The following is a 21,072-nucleotide window of genomic DNA, read 5'->3' as shown; positions in this document are numbered from 1 at the left end:
TTTTGACCAGTATTCAAAAATCGGTCAAGTCGGCGACTAGGCGGCCGTCTAGGCGGCTGTTCGGGATTAGCCGACCCGATTTTCATAAAATCAGTTTAGTAATAAATCGGACCAAGTCGGAGAAAATCAAAAAAATCGGATCAAACTGGTAAAATCAGTCAAATCAGATTAATTATTTTTATCATTTTTCATTCAATTTTTTAGGTTTTGGATGGTAAACTAACATCGGTTTACAGAAAGAAGAAAAAAAAAACAAAAGAGATTTGAAACATTGGTTTATGGTTAATAACTTAATATAATCATCCCCACTACTCCACCGTCAGTTATCTCATTCCTTCATAAACTCTACAAAAGGCGATCATTATTCTATACTTGTTGAACTCTACAAATTTAGATGTTAATAGACTTAATAGTCTAGTCTACGTCCAATTCAATGCGAAGTTCTTGAACAAGCGACATAATATCAAAGATAAAAACATCGATATGATTCTTGATGAGGGAGATGAAAGTTTTGCTGAAGAATGGTTAGTCGATCCACTTCAAATCAATGAAGAAAATAATGGTCATCCTACTTACCAAACCCAAAGTGATGAGCCTAGCGAAAATATCAATTCCAACGATGAAAATGATATAGCCATTGATTTTGAATTTGAGTCTGAAAATGAGCAGGTGGTGGATATGGATGTGTTTGAAAAATAAGTTAGATAAATTTTCTTTGCATTACATTTTTAAAGTTTTTAGATTAAAACTTACTTTAGTTTGAATAATTTGATGATTTTTAGTTTAATTTCTATGAACTTTATTGTATAATTTTACTTATCAATTTTTCTTACTTTTTTTATTAAAACATAAATTTTGACAAAATAATTTTCAAGAAAACGATTAAAACTTTTTAAAAATATGATATATTGATAGGAAATTTATAAAAAAAATTAAAAAAATTTCGTTAACGTCTAGGCTCAACGTAGTCTCCGACTAATCCACCTAGACGCTAATCTCCTATCACACGCCTAGCTACCGCCTAGCGATTTTTTAAACATTCATTTTGACTGTTAATTAAATTGGAAATTCAAACAAACTGACCGACTCAAAACGACATAAAAAAAAAGCGACATCAAAAGGGGCATTTGAAAGACCCAACCACCATAAAGAGACTGAAAACATCCTCCGTGAAACAGAGGGTTCGAATCTGTACTTCCGTCAAAACCATTGAATCTGTCATATTAGCTGTTTGTTAAGAGTGATTTCCAAATTACATTATTTAGTATTCAGAGCCAAAGGTTGTTAAATCACCATCACGTTGTATCTAACAACTGCTCATTTGATTTCCTTCATTTTGTCAGTTTCATTCTATTTATAAAGATTAAAATCCCATAAAAAAATGCTGCTTCACTCTTATTTAGAGCATCTCCAACCCAGATCCTTATTTTGAATGTGGGAAATCCCTAAAATGAGAATTTGAGGGTGCATTACTCTAATGGTAAAACCTCAAATCTATTTAAAGAGAGTTTGTATTTTATATTATGGTCCTCAATGTTCATAATTATTAACTATAATGATAGAATTTTTATATATAAATATAAAAAACATAAAAATATATATATATATATATAATTACACAATAACAGAAAATTACATATAAAATAGAAAATAAAACACAGACAAATCAAACTATAAAATTATATGAAAAAATTTCTTGGTTTATTTTGTGTAATATTTATATTTTTATGTAGCTTTAATTTCTTGTGTTGAATTACGTTGTGTGTTTTGATGTATTTTTATTATGTTTGATTATAAAAATGTTATGTAATATTTTTTTATTGGTAATTTTAATTTTAAAATTTAAGTATTTATTTGATTTTTATTAATAATATTTAAATTTATAATGATATATTTATATTTACAAAATATCTAATTATATAGACTAAAATGAAAAAGAATAAAATATAATTTTATTGATAAGATATATAATTGTAAGGACTAAAAAGTAAAGTAAACAGTGTTTTAAGGATGTGAATAATGGATCTTCAAATTTGAGGTTTCACTATTCAAAACCTCAAATTTTGAGGGTTTGAAGGTTGGGTTGGAGCACAAAAAACATCAAATTTGATGGTTTAAAGGCTGGGTTGGAGATGCTCTTAGTTCCAATGCTTCCTACTCCAAAACCTAAAAACCAAAATAAAAATCAGTGTGTTGATTTTTATCTTGTTTCTGATTTCTAGTTGTTTTTGTTTTTATCATTTTAAATGGAAAACCAAAGTATAATTGTTTGTTCCATTGCTCTCTTTTTTGTTATCCATTTCTAAAATGGAAGATTATTGTACTAACCTTAGAAAATATATTTATTGCTTGTTTGGTGCACTTTTATTTTTTTTACAAAACTAACCTAGCATACCCAAAACAGCCTTTTCACCTTTGTTGAAAAAAACCTAATTACAAAAATACCATTACTTTTTAATGCCACGTAGGTAGAAAATAACGCTGAAAAAATGATAAGTCTACCAGACTTTGGCGGTAGACTTAACAAATTTTGGTCAACGCAAAAATTTGGATGGTAGATTTATTAGGACGATGGTAGATTTATTCAAGAGTTGGTAGATTTTTAAAATGTTGGTAAACTTTTCTTGGTAGAGTTTGGACAATGAGAGGTAGATTTATTAAGTTTCGGTAGATTTGTTGTTATGTATGACACACTTGTCAAATGTGTTGGTAGACTTGTTAAAGAAATCGTTGACTTACTCGCATAGTTGACTTTTTCGGTAGATTTGTTGACAATAGGGTATATTTAATACCCGAATTGGTAGACTTATTTCCTTTGGTGGTAGATTTATTTACGAAAATTTATCATAACATGACGGTAGATTTATCCCTTTTGTGGTAGATTATTTATGAAATTGTTAGAGTTATATCCAGTTGGTAGATTTTTCGCTCTTATGGTAGATTTTTATGTAATGTGGTAGATTTAATTTCAAGTAAAAATTTGGTGATTTCATTCCATTAAGTGGTAGATTAACTGTTACATGAGGTAGACTTATAAAAAGTTGGTAGATTTCTTTGTTTTTTTAGTAGATTTAAGAGCAGTTGGTAGAGTTATTGCACGTCTGGTAGACTTCTATTGAGTTTCATGTGGTAGATTAAATAATTTTGGTATATACTCAGATAACCTCGATCTCGTAGACATATGTGGTGCTTGATGGTAGACTTGTTTCTATGGTAGAGTTATTTACAATGCTTGAGGTAGACTTAGTTATAATGTGTTTGGTAGACATTTGACTTTTTAGATAGAAATTACTTCTTTGCCCTAAATGTATTCTACAATCTACACAAAAACCAGAGGTGTCGTAGACTTGTTTTGGGGTGTCATATGTTAAACAGGTTTCGTACGTATGGTAGACTTATTCCATGGTTATATTTGAGTTGGTTTTGTTACCATTGACGTTTTCTTTGCACGAGTTTGCTGAGATTACACCGATTAACTGTGATTCGATCACAGATGATTATTGGTCTTTATGGTATAGACGCAACAATCAATGGTCAAAATTTTCTGACATGAATATTTTTTCTATGATATATCTTTTCTCTAATATAATTTTGCTTTTCATATTAATCTTGAACATATATGTCATATTAGTTTACTTAAACATTCATCTTATGTCTTTTTGTTTCTGTCTGTAATAACCATATTTTAACTTATGATCTTTTGATTTTTATTTGTGAATATTTTGTTACATTTAACTTTATTTACATAAACCCTTGAACATCATAATGTCAAATGACTTTAGTCATGTGTTATGGTTAAAATTTCATTCACTTACGATATACATCATAGTGAAAGTAAAGAAAATAAATTGAATTGAATAATGACGTTACTAGCAAATGTGGTAAAAATATGAAAATGCTTGGGTCAATGTTTGGCAACAAATATAATTTGAAAAAAAAATATCATCGTTTAAAAACTAATTAGCATTTGTACAAATTCAAATATAGATATACCATCAATTCAATAATAAATTTATCATCATTTCAAAACAAATCTACCAAATGCAAATCTACAATTCATAGTAGAACACATCGGATCGATGCTGGATATCCTATCGGAGACTTGTTCGCCTTTGCAAAGCCTATAATCTGTCAGAAAAAAACAAACAAATGTCATCTTTCATATATAAAATTCAAATATATACGACTGATAAATCTACCATAAATAACTAATAAAACTACCAACCACATCATTTTTCAAATAAGTTACCATCAAATGACTAATAAATCTACCAAACCGCATCATTTTACAAATAAGTCTATCATCAGATGACTAATAAATCTACCAAACCACATCGATTTAATTTTAAATAAATTTACCATCAAATAACTAATAAATCTACCAAACCACATATCATTTTCCAAATATATCTACCATCAAATAACTAATAATCTACCAAACTACATACCGTTTTTCAAATAAATCTACCATCATACGTTACAAATTTTACAACAAAAAAATAGAGTCTTTAACATTCTTCATTGGAAAATCTTTTTCATTCACCGGAATCTCGTTCCGTTGAAGAGAACCACAGATTAAATAAGTTATTTGCAACAACACAAAATTAATTTTTCTGTCACCGCCAACCACTGCATCTCCGTAGTTTATCATCGATATTATATCTAAAACCCAGATCTAAAAAAAATCAAAGAATTTGAAAATGAAGAAAAAAAAACTCACGTAATAGCAGAATGAATTGTAGAAGCCATGGGAAGATCTAAATCTCGGAGCTTGGAGACGTTGGAGGCTCCTTGATACAAAAAATGGTAGAGCTAGTTGTATTTTTCTCGATCTGAAACATCGATGCTTAAAAGTTCATAAAGAATACATATTCATACAACAAAATTTAACAAAACAAAAGAAAAGATAAAGAGGAGAGCAAGAGAGGAATGAAAAGGTTAAGAAGAAGAGCAGTTCCATGGAAGAAAGAGAGTGGTGCTGGAGAAAGAGAGGGAAGAAAATGAATTATGGTTTTTTTTTTTTCTTTTTGGTTTTGTATTTTTTTTTGATTTTTTTTTCGTTTAATTCAAATTTTTTTTAAAAACTTTTTTCTAAATTAAAGTTTTTTCGAAAAAAAAAATTTTATAAAAAAAAATCATAATGGCATTTTCGTAATATATTTAACATCTAGACAAAATGGTATAAGACCAACTTTATAAGGTTAGTCTAGTAAGCCCTTCAATATGTTAGGCTAAGTTTGTCATTTTATCAACCTTAAAGGCTAGTCTGAGGAATTTTAACTTTCTAAAAACCATCAAAGCTATACAATTTTCTTTCAGATCTATTGTTTCTGTTTTGGATTCTAGGTAGTACATCCCCAAAATTTTATTTGATTGTTTCCTGCAAAGTACCATGGATGATAAACGACCAAACCAGATGGATGCAATAATGCAAATGGTAACTGCCATCACTTAACCGATTGGAAAGTGCTGTGAGTGTAGTAGAGAGATCAATGGTCTTCTAGTTGAGCCTGATGGTCTTGACAACAAGATCATTATACTTGCTGTCTAAATCGAAGCGGAGGGCTTTGACTGATTTAGAGCAATCCTGTTGTTCTTTAGATAGATCTTGAGAGCGAGCAATGACCTTGTGAACAATGTTAACTTCCTTAGCACATTTCTCAGCTTCAGTTGTTTGAATACCTGTAATAAATATTCAGAGAAAAGATCGAGATTTTGCTCACACTCCTTGATCTTGGTGTCGTAATGGTCGCAGAGGCTGTCCGAGTGATAATTGAAGTTTCCAATATATCGCGCATCTCGTTGGAGGTGTGCATAATGTTGGTTTTAAATCTCCGTGATTTTTTGCACCCTGACATCTAATTCCAGGTACTTGGCTGCAATGGAGGTTATATACTCATATTTTATGGCATATAGACATCCATTTAGTTTAATTTTGTGTCTATTATCATGTTTTATCTAGTGTCTTAGCTTTTTTAGGGTTTAGATAGGATGCATTAGGTCTTAGTGAGTCTTGCATCATTTTGGAGTTGTTTTTAGGTGATCTTGGAAGCAATGGAGACTTGTCCAGGCTTGGGAATGGACTTAGAAGAAGTTGCAGAAAAGAAGAGGGCCTCGGCCAGGCGGTCTTGACCTATTCTTTCCAAGGAAGCATGTCCTGAAGATGAAGAAGCCACGACCAAAATCCCTCGGCCAAAGCTGTCCGAGGAAACCAGGCAGGATCTCTCTCGACCAACGGGCTCGACCTGTGCTGACTGATGGATGGTTTGTGTGAGCCAAAACTCGCACAACCAGAAATTTGTTTAAAGAAAACTAAGGGATCGGAAACTTCTAGGGTTTATCGCCAAGAACAGAAAGATCGAAAGAAAGTTTTTCTTGCTGTAAAAGTGTTTAGCTCTTATTGCTTAGGGTTGCCAAAATTACAGAATGAATTGTATACATCATCTATTTATACTAATTCTCTGAACCGCCTAGCCGAGAATCTCGGGAGAGATTTTCGGAATATTTCCTTATCGCCTCGTGCGGCTCACCGCCTTTGTATTTCGCCTAGGATTTTTATGGGCTTCGTCTCTCAAGGCCTTGGTTCGGCCCATCTGAACTTCTCCACGGCTCGGCCCATCTGAACTTCTCCACGGCTCGGCACACTTGCCATTTGAGTCGAGGCGTGATCTGGTCCACCTCACCGAGGCGCGGCTCGGCCCAAGCGTGTTGGAGAGGGGCTCGGCCCATTTCTTGCGATACGGCTCGGCCCATCTCTCTTTCCTCACGGCTCTCCCTACTGGTCTATCTTCACGGCTCTCTCACTTGGTGAGAACGGTTCTCCCACTTATCTTGGTGAGAACGGCTCTCCCACTCGTCTTTCTTCCATACTTAGTCATTTTGAGATGGTTTTATCTGAGTGGGGTGAAAACCGACCCCAACAGTTAGCCCCCCAGCCCGTCAGTTTCGGAGGCGAGAGTGACGAGGTCCATTACTCCTGATCGTAGGATAAACCATCGAGTCAAGCTGTTATGACGTAAGCCCAGATGAAGTGTTTTGGGAATGAAGACGCCGAGGCGTTTCAAGGGGCGCCGAGGGTGCCGAGGCAAGTTTAAGGACGAGGCGATTTTGTTTGGTAAGGCGTTTCGAGAGAAAGTTCGTGCCGAGCCGTTTTTTATTAACGACGAGGCGTTTTAAGAGAGGGAGTTAACGCCGAGCCGTTTTTTATTAACGACGAGGCGTTTTAAGAGAGGGAGTTAACGCCGAGCCGTTTTGTTAATGACGAGGCGTTCCGAGAGGAAGTGCAGAGCCGTTTTGTTAACGACGAGGCGTTCCGAGAGAAAAGTTAATGCCGAGCCGTTTCGTTAACGACGAGGCGTTTCGAGAGCAAGAGTTAATGCCGTGCCGTTTCGTTAACGACGAGGCGTTTCAAGAGAAAGAGTTAATGCCGTGTCGTTTCGTTAACGACGAGTTGGTCTTCCGAGAGAAGATTCCTAATTTATTGGCGCGTGCGACCGACGTAGTTCGATCTAGCCATTTCACTGCGGATTCCACGCGCTGTTTGGAATGTTTCCCGAGGTTTACGCAGAATTCACGCGCTTCGGTTTTCCTATAAATGGGTGAGCTCCTTCATTCTTCCTCATTATCTTCAGACTCACTCGTTTTTACTAAAGGTAGCTCTCCCTTCTCTTTTCTTTCTCTCTCTAGTTTATTTATTTTCCGGCTAGGGTTTTCGAGGTCTCCGCCGTTCCAGATCTTTTTCCGATAGAGGCTCGCCGAGTCGTGCTGTAACTCTTGTACAAGTCGTAAATTATGTCGAGCTGCTCCGACGATTCGTTGGATTCACTTTTTCATTACGAGCCGAGCCGCGTAGATGCCGATGCGAGACGTTCGGCAGAATCCTCCAAGGCGTCTGTTTCGCCGAGCCCCTCCAATCGTTCATCTGACGAAGCGTCAAAACATGCAAACTCATCAGATGTCGGTTCTCCGGATGGCGAGCCATCGGTTTCGATGAGCCGTCCCCAGGATCCTGTTCCTGATGAAGACATTAACCGCGCCGCACTCAAGGCCGAGGAGGAGGCATTTCCCTTTGACCTTTTCGAGGCGAAGCGTGAATTGGAACGTCTCATGGCGTCCCGAGGCGCTTCCACATCTGGGCGAGGGCCAAGACTTAAGAGACAAAAACCTGACCCGCCTGGCTCTACGCTTTGCTCCCTTGAGTCGCTCGAGGCGTTGAGGCATCGCTTCGGGATATCCGAGGTGGTGGAGTTCGTCGTTCCAGAGAAGAGCGACCGAGCCGACAAGCCCCCAGAGAATCATTTCACTCTGTACGAGGCGTTCTTCGAGCTTTGCTTCCTCTGGTTCATGATCCCCGGAGTGATCCTTGAATATCTCTGGAAACACGGGATCTCGATTGGGCAGATCATGCCGAGGGGATTACGGCATATGATTGGTATCTTAGTTCGAAGTTTCGAGTGCGGAGTTGATATCGAGCTGAATCACCTGCTGAACTTGCTGGAAATCAGGAAAGCTCCGAAGGGAAATAGATTCTATATTTCCGACAAGGCGAAGCGACGGATCATCGGCGGTTTTCCCAGCAAGGATCAGTTTTGGACTGAACGCTTCTTCTACGTGTTGGTGAACGAGGCGTTGGTCGGCGAGAATTACATTCAAAGAACCAAGACCGCTTGGGGACCACTTGGTAGCCGACCCGAAGCTTTGCCTCGGCTGGGAACTGTTTTTGGTATCCTCTTCTTTTTCTGAAAATTTTTCTTTTTTTTTGCTATGTTTTGCAGTTCGGTGCTTTCTTCCCCCGATTCCCGATGACCTTTTTACTGTTCGAGACTCTCTTTTGGCACGGAAGCTCTTTCGGCACGGAAGGTTAATTGGAGAAAGAACTTCACCCTCGAAAGAGTAGAAAAAGCGCGAGCCATCCTTGCCGGAGTCCCCGTCAGCTCTTCGTCCTCAAGTTCTTCAAGAGATACCCGAGAGAAGATGGTGATAATAGCTCTCAGAGAAATGAAGAGGCGCGAGGAAGAGGAAGCCGTTAGACGAGCTGCCGAGGCGGCTCACGCGCAAACCGAGGTAGTTCCAGCACAAGCCAAGGCGGTTTCAGAGCAAGCCGAGGCCGTCCTTCAACCCGACCCGCCGAGCCGGGAAGGAGATATAATGGTCCGGGCTGCAGAAGGCGACACTGCCGAGGTGGTCGAGAAGGACGCAGCGCCCGAGGTGGAACCGGGCGAAATTATCCCCGAGGTGTCCGGAGACTACTCGGCGGCGCGGTTTAAGACTCCTTCGCAATCCGCCATCCTAGCCCTCCCAAAGTCGACGAGGCCTCCGACTTCGGTTGTTCGGAAGCACGACTCTAGCCGAAAACGTTCGGCTACCGACAAGGGGAAGGGCGTTGCTGTTCAGAAGGACAAGCCGTCCAAGAAGAGGCGGAAACCGACACCCAAGGATCCCGCCGCGCGTAAGTTGGTTGTTAACGACCCTGACGCTTCTGCCGTCATGTTCTCACGTGTAAATAACGCGAACACGCGTCTTCCTCCTCCGGAGAAGCTGAGGAGGCCGAGGTTATACGGCGCGATGGCGCAGCGCGGTACCGAGGTACGTTCTATTTGCTTTCTTTTATTTTCTCGAATTTTACGAAGTGTTTAACGCAGGTTTGTTCTATGCAGTTTGTCGCGGCCATTAACGACCTGATGGCCGAGTATGAGGCGGACCTGTCTAAGGTCGAGCGTCGTTTGGACGAGGCCCGAAATGAGACCACGGCGTCAAAGGTGAAGCTGGAAGAGGCGCAAAACGAAGCCGCGGCGGCGAAGGGGAAACTCACCGAGGCGAAGACCCGAGTGTCGAGGTTGGAAGAGGAGAAAATAGTTCTCCACGCCAATGTTGACAAAGTTTCCGCCTCGGTGATTCGCCTGGAGGAGGCAAGGAGAGCCAAAAGCACCGAGGTGGCGTTGCTGAAGAGGCGTATCGAGGCCAAGGACGCCTTGTTCGACGTCAAGGTCAAGCGGGCGAAAAAGGAGGCGAGGCAAGAGCTTACGGCGAAGTTTCAGGAACGCCTCGTCAAGGTGGAGGAGGGTTTGGTCAGGCTTGAGAAGGCCAAAAATGATGAGAACGATCTGGGCAGATCAAGGGCAATCTTGCGATGATTGCCGACCTGAAGAAGCCGGATGCCCCGACGCTTGACGACGAGGACGCGAAGCTGAAGAGCTGGGAGAGTGAGTATGCCGACGACGAGGCGTACGAGCGTATTGCTTCCGAGATCCGAGGCGAGCTGTATTACTCTCCCGTATCGCCCGACTCGGTCGACACCACCCTTGGCAACGAGCCGCTCGAAGAGACAGCGGCAAACTTAGGCGTCGTAGATCCGAACGGATCGAACGCGGGCACGCCGGTCCTCTCGAACCTCCTCGCCGAGCGTGAAACGCAGTCCGCGACCTGATACTCTCTGCTTTTCTCTGTTTTGTTTTTCATGCTTCTGTACATAGGATTTTTATCTGTTTTCTGAACTCTTTTATATAACCAGTGCCTAGACGGCTTTATCCATCCGACATTTATTTTTGCTTATGGATATATTCTTTTTCCCTTAGCAGTTTTAGGATTTGATGAACTTATTTTTAACGATTTGCACAAAATATCTGTGAAAACCGTTGGCTTAGAGAAAATTGTCGAGGATGAAAACTGTTGTGTCGAGATTGATTTTGATTGCTTCCTTAACCAAATTCTTCGAAATCGGTAGAAATATGGGCTAAAGGTTGAGTCGTTCAAGGATCTCGTTCGGATTCTTAATCCCGACCTGGGAGTTAGTTTCGTGGAACATCTTTTAGATGATGTTGGAAAGATTTTAAGCGATAATGTCGCAGCAAATTTTTTCTGGCAATGCCGAACCGTGTACACGACGAGGCGTTTTCGCTTTGCATGGTGCCGGGCCGTGTAAACGACGAGGCGTTTTCTCTTTGCATGGTGCCGAGCCGTGTAAACGACGAGGCGTTTTTCTCGTTGCGTGGTGCCGAGCCGTGTAAACGACGAGGCGTTTCTCTCGTTGCGTGGTGCCGAGGATGATTTTTGACTATAGACCGGCGTTTCAGAGAGGATGAGTATGTTTGTCCGGGTTTCAGGAGTTTACTTCGGTTTTAGAGAAAGCGATGTAATCTCGACTTATATTCTCGTGTGCGATAGTAAACCATAGCGACCTGATACGTTTTTGGTCTGATTTTTGTATAGCGCGCTAATATTTCTCCGGTGGGAGAGGTTAGGCGGATCCCTATTCCCGAGCCGTGTTTTGACGACGAGCCGTCGACGTGCAGCGTCCACACTTCGTCTAGAGTCGGCTCGTTTGTTGCTTCGGCGGGAAGTTCAATGAGGAAATCTGCGAGCACCTGTGACTTTGCAGACGACCTGTTCCGATACTCGATGTCGTATTCGCTTAGCTCTATGGCCCACTTGGCGAGCCGACCAGATTGGCTAGGGCTGTGTAAGATCGAGCGCAGCGGAAGCATAGCGAGCACAACAATCGAATGTGATTGAAAGTACGGGCGCAGTTTCCGAGCCGAGACTACGACGGCTAGGGTGACTTTCTCGATCTGGGGGGTAGCGAGTCTCGGCGTCGGTCAATGTCTGGCTGATGTAGTAAATGGGCTTTTGCTCGGATCGTTCTTCTCTGATAAGCACTCCGCTTACAGCTGTAGCAGACACTGCGATGTAGAGGAAGAGCGACTCTCCTTCGACTGGTTTTGCTAAGATTAGTGGGCTCGCCAGATAATTCTTCAATTCATGGAAAGCCGTCTCATATCGTTCGTCCCACTCAAATTTCTTATTTCCTTGGAGGGTGTCGTAGAAGGGCAGACATTTGTCTGTGGAACGGGAAATAAACCTGTTTAGTGCGGCGACTCTTCCTGTGAGCCTCTGCACTTCGCGCTTCGTCCTTGGAGAGGGCATCTCGATTAAAGCCTTGATTTGCTTGGGGTTTGATTCTATGCCTCGGTGAATTACCAGATAGCCGAGGAATTCTCCCGAGGTGACCGCGAACCTGCACTTCGCTGGGTTTAGTTTCATGTTGTGCTTGTTCAATTGTTCGAAGCATTCCTGTAGATGCGCGACGTGGTCTTCCTCCTTGAGTGATTTGACTAACATGTCGTCGATGTATACTTCCATGGTTTTTCCGAGCTGAGCCGCGAACATTTTATTGACGAGTCGTTGATACGTTGCTCCTGCGTTCTTGAGCCCGAACGGCATGACTTTGTAGCAGTATATCCCGCGATCAGTTATGAATGCCGTTTTTTCTCGATCATCCGGATGCATTAAGATCTGATTGTAGCCGGAGAACGCGTCCATAAATGTTAACAGTCTATTCCCTGCAGTGGCTTCGACGAGCCGGTCGATGTGTGGCAAAGGAAAGCTGTCTTTTGGGCACGCCTAGTTGAGGTCGGTGAAATCCACACATACTCGCCACTTGCCGTTCTTCTTCTTCACGACCACCGGATTTGCGAGCCAGTCCGAATATTTGACCTCGGCGATTGATCCTACTTTGAGTAACCTTTCGACTTCGTCGTTAACTGCTTTAGCTCGTTCGGGGCCGAGCTTCCTTCTTTTCTGCTTTACTGGTTTAAAGGTCGGATCCACATTCAGCTCGTGACAGGTCACGTTGATGCTTATGCCTGGCATGTCTTCTGCTGTCCAGGCGAAAGTGTTGATGTTTTCCTTGAGGAGGGAAAGGAGTTTGCTTCTCAGAGGCTCTTCCAGTTTTGTTCCTATTTCGACGCATCGTTCCGGGCGCGCCTCATCTATACACACCGAATCCACTGCGTCGCATACTGGCTCGGCACGTGTTTCGCGGCTCTCCGCGATCTGTAATTGCTATAAGAGTTTCGAGAGCTCGTTCGCGGGCTCTCGGTCTGTCTTCATCTTTTTGCGGTCGATGTCTGCTCGTGCGTCGGTGACGGGGTTCCTTAGCTTGTGCTCGGCTAGACAACACATTCGTGACTCCTTCTGACTCCCCCAGATCGTTTTAATACCTGCTGGGGTTGGGAATTTGAGGCAGAGATGATAGGTAGAGGGTACCGCCCTCATCCCGTTGATCCACGGAGTTCCCATGATCACGTTGTATATTGCTGGGTGCTCGGTGACGCAGAATCCGACGATCTTAGTGACTCCGCCAGCTACCACACGAAGCCTGATCGTTCCTATAGTCATCGTCGTTTCTCCTAAAAATCCGGTTAGAGGTTTGGGGATTGCTTCTACCTCGGAGAGGTCGATTCCCATTCTTTTGAGTGTTTCCCTTAAGATGACGTTCACTGAGCTTCCAGTATCGATGAGCACCCTCGCTACGTCATGATCCCTCATCGTTAACTCAATCACCAACGGATCGTTATGAGGTCGATCGATTCCTGCTGTTTCCTCCTCGGCGAAGGAGATCACTGTGTTTGGGATGTCGATTGGTTCTGTCCAATTCTCCTTCGCTTCGGCTCGGCGCTGATAGGCTTTGATGGAAGACACGATATCTTGGTGGTATTGGGATCCACCCATGATCATATTGATCCTTTGCCTCGGCTCGGGTCGCACTTCAGGTTCGCCTCTCCTGTCGCGTTTGGGGTTATCGCCTCGTCGGGGAGGATTCGTGGGTTCCGCCGCGCCGCTCGGCTCGGCTCTCTCTTGTTGCTCGTTAGGAACGAGGTCTTTGAGGCTGACCGCGTTTTGGAGCTCTCCCGCTGCCATCTTTGCTGCGAGCTTTGCTCCTAAAGTTCGGCATTGAGCCGTTGAATGCCCGTAGGTCTGGTGATACTCGCAGAGCGCCTTCTCGTCGTAGTTGACGGACTTTCTCACCCAAGTGTTGTTGCGCGGCTCCCCTCTTCCGCGCCCGGTGCCTATCTGGTAGTTATGGGCGCCTCCGTTTCTAGGTTCATCCGAGCTCTGCGTTGACGCGTTGCTCGATGGGTTGCCCTTCTTCGCGGGGCGCGGCAAAATTGAGCTTCGGATTGCTGCTTTCGTTGCTTCGTACTGCTCGTCCAAGTTTTTCATTTCCTCCTCGTTTACGACGAAATCTGATGATCGGTGCAAAGCGTCTTGAATTGTTTGCGGCGTGTTGAGAGCCATCTCCCGTCGAAACTCGGATTTGTACCACAAAGATCGTTTCAGAGCCTCGAGCGCAGCCTTGTCGCTTATCCCTTTTATTTTGGATACGACTGCCTTGAATCTTCCATGTAATCCCGAAGCGGTTCGTTTGGTCCTTGGGATAATGTCCACAGGTCGGCATCAGATGTTCCTCTGTCCATAAACATCGAGTATTGTTTAAGGAATAAGGCGGAGAGCTGTTGAAAATTGCCGATTGAATTTCGTTCCTGCCTCGAAAACCACTCGAGTGCGGCTCCCTTGAGTTGCTCCACGAAGAGAAGGTAGTATCCTGCGTCTACTTCCTGCTCGGTGAGTTTAGCGGCGTTCTTTGTGAAGGCTTGTCCCATTGCTATCTGAAACGCTGTGATGTGTGCTTTCGGGTCGGTTTTTCCTTCGTAGAACGGGATTCTCACCTTTCCCGGTTCGGGAATTCTGGCCTCCGTAATTCTTGCAGTGAATGGGGTTCTCTGAGTTTCATCAAGCATTCGGTCGATTTCGGGCGCGGCGCTTGTCGCGTTATGCACTTGGGATTTCATGGCGCGTATTTCAGCTACTGTCCGAGCCATCGAGGCTCGCAGCTCTTTGAGTTCGAGAGTCTGTGCGTGAGTCATTCCCTTTGATTGGGGGGGTCGCTCCCGTTCCTCTCTCCTCGGCTCGTCTTCGCGCTCTGCCTGCTCGATCCATTGGAGGTTTTCTTCCTCCTTGGTTGGATTGTCGCAGCGGGTCGGATCGGAGACTTCGTCAGTTTGGATGCCGTTTAGTGCCGAGGCGAGCTCTTCTTGAATTATTCGGCGAGCCGAGCCAGTTTGTTGCAGATTCGTGGTTCCGTCGTTCTGCTGGGCGTCTATGTCGATCGCATCGTTCTCTTCTTCGCCGGCTCGTCGCCTCGAATTTTGGCGGAGAGGGGGCGGCTCGGTCATGTTGACTCAGGTCGCCGCGGGGGTCTGTTCGTCGAGGAGACGAGACATTGGAGGAGCCGAGGGGTTTCTTGCGCTGCTCCTTGAGGCTTCTGCAGGTGTCGAGAAATCGAAGCGTCTCCGGATTCCATCCATCGGGTCGGGAATTCTGGCTCTCCAAGTTGGGTGCAGTCGCTCAGCCGCCATCGTGTCGAGCCTCTCCGTAATCGTCTCGTTTCTTTTATCCTGTTCGTCGATTTTCTTCATCAACGCAGCCATCATGTTTCGCATCTCCTCTTGGGTTTCGATCGTTGCCGTCGTTGTGCCCGATGCGTCCTTCTCCGCGCCGTTACCGGTGTTGTTGTTGTTGTCGTCGGGGGTGTTGCTCGCCATGTTCTTCGGATCTTAAAGTCTTGTCGATTTTGAGTAAGAAAGTTTCGAGTCCCCACAGACGGCGCCAAATTGTGTGAGCCAAAACTCGCACAACCAGAAATTTGTTTAAAAAAAACTAAGGGATCGGAAACTTCTAGGGTTTATCGCCAAGAACAGAAAGATCGAAAGAAAATTTTTCTTGCTGTAAAAGTGTTTAGCTCTTATTGCTTAGGGTTGCCAAAATTACAGAATGAATTGTATACATCATCTATTTATACTAATTCTCTGAACCGCCTAGCCGAGAATCTCGGGAGAGATTTTCGGAATATTTCCTTATCGCCTCGTGCGGCTCACCGCCTTTGTATTTCGCCTAGGGTTTTTATGGGCTTCGTCTCTCAAGGCCTTGGTTCGGCCCATCTGAACTACTCCACGGCTCGGCCCATCTGAACTTCTCCACGGCTCGGCACACTTGCCATTTGAGTCGATGCGTGATCTGGTCCACCTCACCGAGGCGCGGCTCGGCCCAGGCGTGTTGGAGAGGGGCTCGGCCCATTTCTTGCGATACGGCTCGGCCCATCTCTCTTTCCTCACGGCTCTCCCTACTGGTCTATCTTCACGGTTCTCTCACTTGGTGAGAACGGCTCTCCCACTTGTCTTGGTGAGAACGGCTCTCCCACTCGTCTTTCTTCCATACTTATTCATTTTGAGATGGTTTTATCTGAGTGGGGTGAAAACCGACCCCAACAATGGTGCCCTGAATGCATCCCGGCCTTAACCTGCTGTGCCCGAGGGATAACAAGTGAAAGTCCCTTGGCCAAGCTGCCTCGACCAAGCATGACCGAGGAATGAGACACGAAACATCCTCGACCAAGTGCCTCGGCCAAGTCTCAAGGTGTTTGATGAAATTCTCCAATGAGCCAAATAAATTTCTTCATTTTTCACATGAGAATGATTGTAAATTGAATTAAATGGTTAATAGAACTTGTTTTTAATGCTTGAAATAACCTTTTATACAAATGAGAATTTCATCTTGATTAAAGATAATTATCAAGTGATTAGTGCCATAAAACTGGATTAGTCTAAGCTAGGGGAAATTGCTTGATTGTATATATTGGCATCTTAGATTGATCATAGAAGTCTCCAAAGTCCATAACCTCATCTAAGAGATTACCTTTTTATTATTGAGTCTGTTTTGTTATCTTATTTAAATATTGCTTAAGTATTTAACTTTGTTTGCTTGATTAAGTATTTTAGTAATTAGCTGTTAGGGTCAAAGCAAAAATCAATCTTGTTGTCTTGGATGCAAGAGTTTCTTGCATTCTGATTAAGTAGACTTCTCCCAATTGGATTGATAACCTCAAGTATTACTATGATATCCTTAATTAAAGGATTGACCTAGACTGAACAAAATCTCTTTATCAAATTCCCGATGAACCAAATAAGAGTTTTCTTTATTTTTCACATAAGAATGATTGTTAAATGAATTAAATGGTTAATAGAACTTGATTATAATGCTTGCTAAGATCTTTTTCACAAATGAGAATTTGATCTTGATTAAGAGAATTAACAAAATAATTAATGCCATGAGAGTGGATTAGTCTTGTTTAAGGGTTCTAAGCTAAAGAAAATTGCTTGATTGTGTGTATTGACATCTTAGATTGATCATAGAAGCCCCCAAAGTCCATAACCTCATTCACGAGCTTGTCTTTTTTATCATTATCAAATCTTGCTTAGTGATTACTCTGTTTTGTGACTTTGTTAAGTATTTGCTGAAGTTGCTACTTCTTAATTGGTTTGCTTAATTGCTTGTTTACTTGCTATTTTCATTTAGTTTGCTAGATTAAAAAAAAAACAAAATCTGCAGATTAACAGACTTCTCCCAATATGATTGATAACCTCAAGTATTACAATAATATGCTTAAGGGATTGATCTAGATTTTGATTGAACAAAAATCTCTTTATTAATTTGGTGCTGCTGCCAATTAGGAACAACTTTACTTATTTAGATTTGGAATCTCTTAAAAATCAAGACTTTTTTCCCCTAAAGTGCTCTAATTTGTGTTGCTTGAGTTGTTCTTATTTCTTTAACGTGTATGAACTTAAGAAACAAGAATAGAAATAAACAGGGCCGAGCATCTTGAGAGGCTAAGAATGGAGAATCAACATCTGCATGATTCTGCTGGGTGTCTAGAGAATGTACAGAAAGAAAATCAGGCTGCAAGGGTTTAGATAGCACCAGTACACCCACCAAAAACTGCAAACTTGGTAGGTGTAGGGGATGCAGCAAATGCTCATGGTAATAGGCAAGGAATCCAAGCACCTGCTTTCGAAAACAAACATTTTGAGATCAAGAAAGGCTCGATTAATATGGTGCAGAGTAATAAATTTCATGGGTTAGCTATGGAATGTTAGAATATTTAGAGAATTATTGCAGAATTTTTCAAAGAGTTTCTGAGACAGAGAACAAAGAAAATGAGACAATGCCTCCAAATCTGTATATTCGATAATGTTGTTTACATGGCTATATATAGAAAGACATAAGGGAAACTAGGTTAAAAATATCTAGAGACTAGCCAAGTCTGCGGAATGGGAACATGTGACTCTGTCTCTTGGATCCAGCAAAAGCAGAAAGCAAAAGCACCTAACGGCTCTCTTGACAAGAAGAGACGCTTGTGAAAGGGGGACCACTTGTACGGACACCCGAGCTCTTTTCCTCTAAAATCACCGAGTCTTTTCCATGGGCTTGAGACACTTATACATGGGCTTCCTCTTTAGACATGCTTGGACTCAATAAGGCCTAGAGACCCTTAATGCTGACTACATAAAGCCTTATTGCTTAATACTCCCCCTCAAGCTTAGTCGAAGAGCATCCGTAGACTAAGCTTGAAGATCCATGAACTTCACCTCATTAAAAACCTCAAAAAAGAAAACCACATGGGAAAAAACTTTGTTGAGGGAAAAAGAGTATGAAGCACATGAATCAGGGACACAAGCTCACGGTTGGGTAAGGTCCACAAGTCCTACTTTGCTGAACAGATTGTTGCAAACTCTAAGACTTGCGGCCTTAGTGAATATATCCGCGAGTTGATCTTCACTCCTTGTGTAACACGGTAGAACTATTCCTTGCTCAATAGCCTCTCAAACTTTGTGGCAATCTATTTCAATAGACTTAGTCCTCTCGTGAAAAACTGAGTTGGTAGCAATGTGAATAGCTGCTTGGTTTTTATAATGCATAGTGATGGGATTGTCTTGTTCAATTCCAAGATCTTTCAAGAGTGCCTTAAAGCCACGTCAATTCCCTTGTGAGCTTTCTCATGGCCCTGTACTCAGCTTTTGCAGTTGAACATGAGACCACCTTTTACTTCTGAGTCTTCCAAGTTACCAAGTTTCCTCCGATGAAGGTACAATAGCCGGTTGTAGACTTTCTATCTGTTCTATCTCCAGCCCAATCTGAGTCACAATAGCCCACAATCTCTGTATTGTTGTTCATTCCCATCCAAATGCCTTGGACCTGGACTCCCTTTTAGATATCTGAGAATTCTTTCCACCATGCTCCAATGATATATGGTTGGTTCTTGCATATGTTGGCTTACTTGATTAACGGCAAAGCAGAGATCTGGTCTTGTGAGAGTGAGATAGATCAGTTTCCCAACAAGTCTTCTATACCGAGACACATCCTTGAAGGCTTCATCTGTCTTCTCCCCTTTTTGATTGACTTTGTAGCCCTCTTCAAGCGGTGTCTTGGCTGGCTTTGCTCCAAGTTTGCCAGTTTCTTTAAGGAGATCAACCGTGTATTTCCTCTGAGACAGAAAAAGACCTTCGGGAGACCTACAAACTTCAATACCAAGGAAATACTTGAGCTGTCCAAGGTCCTTGATGTCAAACACAGAGTTAAGAAACACTTTTGTAGATTGAATCCCTTCCTTGTCATCTCCAGAAATAATAAGACCATCTACATAGATAAGCACAACCACTAAGCCTTGTGAACTCTATAGGGTAAACAAGGTGTGATCTGAATAAAACTTCTTGAAGCCGCAAGCCATAAGAGTGGCGCTAAGTTTGTTATACCAGGCTCATGGAGATTGCTTTAGTCCATACATAGCTTTTCTCAACCTCAAGACTTTCCCTGGTGCAACAATGTGTTCTAGGCCCGGTGGAGGAGTCATATACACCGATTCTTGAAGCTATCCTTGAAGAAATGCATTTTTAACATCCATTTGCCATAGATCCCACGAGAAATTAGTGGCAAGGGAGAGCACTACTCTCACAGTGTGGAGCTTGGCAACAGGAGGAAATGTGCCATTGTAATCCTCCCAAAGGTCTGAGTGAACCCTCGTGCCACCAGCCAAGCCTTGTACCTTTCAATATCACCATTACTCTTGTACTTAATGGTGAAAATCCACCTAGAACTCATGGCTCGTTTCCCTGGTGGTAACTCAGCTTCATCCCAAGTATGGTTGTGTTCCATAGCACCCTTCTCATCATCAATAGCTGCAATCCACTCCTTCTTGTCTTTAGCCTCTTCATAGCTTTTGGGAACTTCATGTTCTTCAATTTTCCCAAGGAACACTTGTTGATCTGAGGGCGACAAGGCAAGAGAACACACGACTTGAATTGGATGAGCCACAGCCTGACTATTATAGTAAACTCTTATATTGACCCAGTTTGATGGATCATTGATGAGCCTCGTACTTCTCCTTAAAGGCTGAATAACTTCTTCAACGGATACCTCTTTTTGAACTTGAGAAACAGATTCCTCTGCCCTGTCTCCGAGTTGTCTTGAGAAACAAATTGCTCTTGATTCTGCTCCCCCTCAGGATCAACTTCTGGACTTGATGTTACCGGCTCAGTTTCTTCTTGTGCAACTGTAGGAGCTGAGACATTCCCTTACTCGGAGCAGCTTGATTCCCAAGATGATCCAGCAAGAACCGTAGACTTGTAGCAAGGTCTGATGGTGAACTCGACAAATCTTTCAGACTCTCCCAATCCTTCTTGTCATAGTATCCTTGACTCTCAAGGAATTTGACATCTCTTGAGACATAGGTACGGCTGTTGATCGGATCATAACACTTGTATCCTTTCTGAGTTGTTGAGTACCCGAGAAACATGCACCTGATGCTTTTGGCTTCCAGCTTATTCCTCTGTCCACCTGGAATAAACACAAAACACACACACCCAAAGACACGTAAGTGGTCTAATAAAGGTTTGGTTTTGTTGAGTACCTCAAATGGTGATGAGTTTTGTAAGACTTTTGTTGGGATTCTGTTGATGAGGTAGCACGCGGCTAAGACAGCATCTCCCCAAAATATTTTTGGGACATTTGAGTGGAACGTCATTGATCTTGCCACCTCCATCAAATGTCTATTCTTTCTCTTAGCCACTCCATTTTGTTGTGTAGTGTTTGGACAACTTGTTTGGTGTAATATGCCGTGCTTAGCAAGGTGTTCTTTGAATCTATGACTTGTGTACTCGCATCCATTATCTGATCTAAGAATTTTAATCTTGGCATTAAATTGATTAGTCAGATAATTTTGAAAGTTGCTAAAAGCTTCAAACACACGATCTTTTGAGGGAAGTAATGTGATCGATGTGTATCTTTATTTCTCATCAATAAAGGTCACAAAGTATTTGTTACTATCCCTAGACATGCAAGGAGAAGTCCAAACATCAGAGTGAACCAAATCAAAGCAATGTTCATAAAGAGTAGATG

The 21,072-nt window shown here is 42.4% G+C and overlaps 2 protein-coding genes across 2 annotated transcripts; one reads left to right on the top strand and one right to left on the bottom strand.

The window, feature by feature from the left end:
• The first annotated feature begins 7,791 nt into the window (after positions 1–7,791).
• LOC112089842 (uncharacterized protein At3g60930, chloroplastic-like) lies at positions 7,792–10,133 on the top strand. Its single transcript, XM_024160597.1, has 3 exons — positions 7,792–8,722; positions 8,843–9,585; positions 9,642–10,133. Exons 1-3 carry the CDS (start codon positions 7,792–7,794, stop codon positions 10,131–10,133), a joined length of 2,166 nt encoding a protein of 721 aa, XP_024016365.1.
• A 2,707-nt stretch (positions 10,134–12,840) lies between these two features.
• Positions 12,841–14,076, bottom strand: LOC112089841. The gene has a single exon (XM_024160596.1). It carries the CDS (start codon positions 14,074–14,076, stop codon positions 12,841–12,843), a length of 1,236 nt encoding a protein of 411 aa, XP_024016364.1.
• Positions 14,077–21,072: the final 6,996 nt, after the last annotated feature.

The sequence above is a fragment of the Eutrema salsugineum genome, unplaced genomic scaffold, assembly GCF_000478725.1.
Source record: "Eutrema salsugineum unplaced genomic scaffold, Eutsalg1_0 scaffold_11, whole genome shotgun sequence".
Lineage (NCBI taxonomy): Eukaryota > Viridiplantae > Streptophyta > Magnoliopsida > Brassicales > Brassicaceae > Eutrema > Eutrema salsugineum.
Note: the sequence above shows the minus strand (reverse complement) of the source record. Positions and strands in the feature narration are given on the sequence as shown.

Bases quoted from the DNA above. Each gene is read 5' to 3' on its own strand.
- LOC112089842 (XM_024160597.1), top strand. From the start codon at position 7,792: ATGTCGAGCTGCTCCGACGATTCGTTGGATTCACTTTTTCATTACGAG. The intron at 8,723-8,842 runs GTATCCTCTTCT...TTGGCACGGAAG, and splicing joins TCGGCTGGGAACTGTTTTTG to CTCTTTCGGCACGGAAGGTT. The intron at 9,586-9,641 runs GTACGTTCTATT...TGTTTAACGCAG, and splicing joins TGGCGCAGCGCGGTACCGAG to GTTTGTTCTATGCAGTTTGT.
- LOC112089841 (XM_024160596.1), bottom strand. From the start codon at position 14,076: ATGGCTCTCAACACGCCGCAAACAATTCAAGACGCTTTGCACCGATCA.